This window comes from Carya illinoinensis, chromosome 13, assembly GCF_018687715.1.
Source record: "Carya illinoinensis cultivar Pawnee chromosome 13, C.illinoinensisPawnee_v1, whole genome shotgun sequence".
NCBI lineage: Eukaryota > Viridiplantae > Streptophyta > Magnoliopsida > Fagales > Juglandaceae > Carya > Carya illinoinensis.
This window is the reverse complement of record NC_056764.1, coordinates 10,327,799-10,332,451: the sequence shown is the minus strand read 5'-3', so window position 1 is coordinate 10,332,451 and position 4,653 is coordinate 10,327,799. Positions and strand designations below refer to the sequence as shown.

The 4,653-nt window shown below is 40.1% G+C and overlaps 1 protein-coding gene across 2 annotated transcripts; it reads right to left on the bottom strand.

Moving 5' to 3' along the window:
• Positions 1–347: 347 nt before the first annotated feature.
• On the bottom strand, positions 348–3,946 carry LOC122291560 (expansin-A4-like). 2 transcript variants are annotated; one of them, XM_043099344.1, is made up of 4 exons: positions 3,802–3,946; positions 3,638–3,724; positions 2,783–3,101; positions 348–1,192 (listed from the first exon to the last, which is right to left on the bottom strand). In XM_043099344.1, the coding sequence occupies exons 1-4, from the start codon at positions 3,929–3,931 to the stop codon at positions 883–885; spliced, it is 846 nt and encodes a 281-aa protein (XP_042955278.1). In that variant the 5' UTR covers positions 3,932–3,946; the 3' UTR covers positions 348–882. The 2 variants fall into 2 exon arrangements, with proteins under 2 accessions (XP_042955278.1, XP_042955277.1); XM_043099343.1 differs by having other exon boundaries at positions 3,638–3,874.
• Between the last annotated feature and the right edge of the window lie 707 nt (positions 3,947–4,653).

Genomic DNA, 4,653 nt, shown 5'->3' with positions numbered 1-4,653 from the left:
GTTACGGGGTTTCTGGATAATAATTATAATCTGGGCAATTTTTTTTTATTTTTTTATTTTTTAAACCAATGGCTTTGCAGATGATGGGGGAGGCAGAGAGGTTAAGAAGAAATAGAGGGATGGGGAATGGCTTTGGGAGACAAAATGAAAGAGAGGATCCTGAGGAAGCAGGCACATTGAGTTTTTCTCTGGAGTACCTACGTGGCACATTGTGATTGGCTGGTGCACGTCCGGCCTCCAGCTTTTTCTAAATGGTAAATACCCATATCAATATCACCAACTCGAAAAATTAAAAAAAAAAAAAAACTCAAGAAATCATTAATTTCAAAGAGCAAATGCAATGGTTGTTGAAGCAAACCAAATACTTTTCCAATTCATATATATATATATATATATATTAAGTTAGTACAATACACTTCCCCCAAAATAAATACTTAATATCATCATCACCCCATGCTATATAGAAAAGAAAAATACTAACGCTGCGGGCTACAATCTTGTGCAGCCGCCTCAGCCTTTAAACCCTAACAATTTCCCCCCCCCCCCCCCCCCCCCCCCCGCCCCCGGCGGCCCTTTTCCACCTTACATAAAGTTACACTTGCATCCTTCACAACCCCCTGCCCAGAAAGACCTGTTTTTCCCCCCCTACCCGAAAAAAAGAAGAAAACACTCCCTAATTTAGTAATTTCCACTCTCTTATTGCTCCAACAACAACCATACTTTCACAGTCCCCGACACACCCCAGTCAAAAAAAAGAAACCACATCACCTAAAAACTGGCGCCCATAAGGGTAAAAACGGTAAATAGGTTATGGCGGGAATTCTAAAATGTTGACTCTGACTCTTGACTTCTTTTGTTTTTTTTTTGGGGGGTGAGGGTTCATCAAACCCGGAAATTTTTGCCGGTAAATGTTTGACCAAACTGCCAATGGGCGGGAACAATGTTCCAGGAGGTAGAGGTGCGGCGGTCGCTCCCCGTGACTCTAAACGACAGCGTTTGGCCGACCAAGACAGCATTTGACTGCCAGTTCTGGCCCCAGTTGCGGCTCATGCTCATCCAGCCTGTCCTGGACCCCTTCACACTCACGCGCACGATGTCCCCTGAGCCTGCAACGTTGGAGACTAAAACCAAGTTGAAGTAACGGAAGCCGTTGATGGTGAACCTGATTCCTCCGTGCTTACGGCATGGCACCCTGCATAAATAAGTCCAAGATGGTAGGTCAGTTTCGTCATTTGGCCAAAAAAAGAAAAAAGTTTCTTCTTTTTTGTCTTTTTTCTTTTTTTTGGGGGGGGGGGGGGGGGGGGGGGGGGGGGGGGGGGGAAGGTTTTGTTAGCGTGGAATGAGGTCCGTGATTTTAGGGTGGGGCACAATTTGGGAATGAAGAAAATCAGAAAACCCTTCTTTTCTGGTTTTTCACATTCATCAACGTTGTAGGACTGCTTTTGGTATTTGTTTGATGGGACATCAAAGCACCACCCAACAACATGCGCATGGTTCAGTGTGTCCCCTCTGATTTCCTGCCTAAAACTATGGAACGGTCCAGATCCCCCGGATTATAGATCAGGCACACTACCCAAGAGTAACAAAGAAAAAAAAAAAAAAAGGAAAGGGATTATTGTGTATAAAAGGACTCTCAATGAAACGACACCGTTTCTTTCCTCTCTTAGCGCAATTTTATGAGCACCCCAATCTTTCATGCATTGGAACTCTTGTACGTAAAAGTGTTTTTTAAGGAAATATAATAATACCTTAATATTATACTAAAGTGAGGAGATTTAACTTAAAGGTCAAAAGTAAAAACAATAGCCAATAGCCTCTCATAGGGTTAGACTTTTGCTTTGGTATAAAAAAAAAAGTGACCGCAGCATGTCCTACGCCCTAAAAGCATAGGCCTCAAGAGGTACAAGAAAGAGAAAGCCCATATTATGATTAAATTTTTTTATTTTATATCCAGTTATATTTTTGTATTTTATATATATTTTATTAATTTAATTAATTATATCAATTTTTTTAATATAAAATAATTATTTTTACTGATCATTTTAATAAAGTGATAAAGTGCGTAAAAATACTCTCTGCATTAAAATGACTGTAGGTATCTAGAATTTTTATATAGACCAAATATGTAAAAACAATATAGAAACGGTTCTAACCAACCAAACGAGGACAATTAAGAGGACCAATCTCGGTAATTAAGGGCCTGAGTAAAAGCCCCCACCAAAGATCTGGCAAAAGCAATAAAGTTCAGCACCAGTACCCGGCCCATATGGACCATACCCCTCACCTACGAGCCACTACCTACCATCCAGCAAAATTTAAAAAAGAAAAAAAAAAAAGTTTCCACCGGGGTCCCTTTATTTTCTCAAAGAGCAAAGGTCGATTGGATTCTTCAAATTGGCATTTTTTTAACCCCAAAAAACAACCTTTTGGGTCTTAGAAACCATGTAAACTGGGTCTGGTTAGCATTATAGGCTAATTTTCTGAATAAAGAAAAAACAAAGGCAACAGTTGACTTCTAGGTCCTAGATATGGTTGATATTATCATGACATATTATATGTTGGGTGATAGAGATTTTATAAAAATCATGAAAATGAAATTTTGTGGACTTTATTTTTCTAAACATTTTTCTACACATTTGTCTACAACTTTATTCACGTATTAATATGGTTGTTGATGGTAGTTAAGCACTTGTTACGAGGTCACGTTGTTGATTATGCACTGATAACACGAAGGTTTAGCAGTTATATATATATATATATATATAACAGAGAAGTGGCTTACCGGCGGTAAGCGACGGGGACAATTCCGGCCCGGTACTCGGCAATCTTGAGGAACATTGGCATGGCCAGGTCAAAGTGGGGGCGAGGAGGGTTGCACCAGCCGCCATTGTCGTTGGGGAGGGCATAGTTTGGTGGGCAAAAGTTAGTGGCCGTGATAAGGATTGATGGGCTGCCAGAGTGGCACCACGTCGGGTCATTTGCGCACTTGATCTCAAAGCAGGCACCGCAGCTCAGGCCATTGTTGAACAGTGCAGTGCTCAGCGCGGCAGTGTTCACGCCGTAGCCTTGGCTGTAGAGGTTGCCGTATCCACAAGCTCCACCTGTAGACAATAAATGAGAACATACACTCAAGATAGGATAATATACGAGTGTTCCCCAAAACAAAGGCTTTAACAAGCCGGCCAAAAAGTTTTAGAACCCAAAATGGTATTACAAAGATGGACCGTGGAATACAGATTTTTAAGTGGGTCCTTGATGTTTTCTTGAACAAGCCGGCCAGGAGATAGAATCTTGAACTATATAGGTAGGATTTACTGTAGATTTCCCAGATAAGTATGAAACCGCAGTCGGAAACTCGATAGAAATATTGGGCAAACGTTACAAATCAAAATGTGAACTTAATATTCCATTCCAAACTCAGAACTAGAACATCCATCAGTATGATAAAAGTACTAGAACCGACTAGTGAAAAAGGCGAGTGAAAACAGGGGACTCTGCTATTTCTTATGTAATGAAATAATGCAGTGAAAATGGTTCACAAATTCCATTAAAACTTGAGGGAACTTGCAGATTCAAAGGAACTTAAAAAAGAAAAACATATTGAGAAAAACATATTGAAGTGGGTAAGAAAACATACCCATTGTGCCAGACGCATCAGAGCCTCCATAGAAGGTAGCATGGGCGGTCTGCCAGGCACCACCAGAGTAAACTCCAGGGATTCTAGCTTCAGCCAGCCACATTAACGAGATAAGAGAGGCAATGCACACCACACTCACCCCACCCATTTTTTTTTCCAGACACTAGAGAACAAACACAGAGCAAGAGACAGACGAATAGAGAAAGGGAGCGAGAGAGATTTTGGGGATGAGGGATGAAGTGGCGGGGTGGAGTAGTACTTATGGGCGCCTAGGAGTGGCAACTGGAGCAACATTTGGAATTTCCAAACACGCCCATCATTTTTCTCGTTTTACCTACCCTTCCGTATTGGGCACAAAATCGAAACTCGTAACTTATGGGGCCCTCTTCTGCAACCTAAAAAGTGCTGGGAGTGTCTATAACCACCTTCGCTAGAAGCCGCGTATAAATACACTCCAATTGCGTTAAAATATGTACGGATAAGTTGGGGCCCGCGTAAAAAAAAGTTTTCATCTCCCCAATCGATGGGAGGAGGTGAACTGCACGCATTTGAGGCGTGTGAGAAAAGAACAATTGGTTCTATTTTTGCATTTATTTATTTATTTTAATAAAACTCAAGCTATGGGTTGCTTGTAGATTGTTCCACTTACCAGACGCGTTTTTCTCTGTCCTCACCCATCTGGAATTATATTGATAATGGAATACAGTTTTTACGTCAGATGTAATATTTTTTTTATTGGTTAATAAGCATTTAATGTTATTTATTAAATGCTATGGGACCATAGGTTATCATTAAATATCTATTTTCAAATATGTTGGACCATATTCTTTTTTTTTTTTTTTTTTACCTGTGCAACATAATATTCTATAAAGACATTCTATTTGCAGAATTCTTTATTCCAATCATATTCTATTATTAATAATTCCTATCAAGAAATATTCAGTATATAATACACTCTGCTTATTTCCACATCTACTCATATACCCTTAACAAGCTGCTGTACGTTATCCTGAGGT

Coding starts and splice junctions, on each gene's coding strand:
- LOC122291560 (XM_043099344.1), bottom strand. CDS start 3,931: ATGTTGCTCCAGTTGCCACTCCTAGGCGCCCATAAGTACTACTCCACC. Junction 3,725..3,801: donor TGCTCTGTGTTTGTTCTCTA/GTGTCTGGAAAA, acceptor GGCTGGCTGAAG/CTAGAATCCCTGGAGTTTAC. Junction 1,193..2,782: donor GTCCCCGTCGCTTACCGCCG/GTAAGCCACTTC, acceptor TTATTTATGCAG/GGTGCCATGCCGTAAGCACG.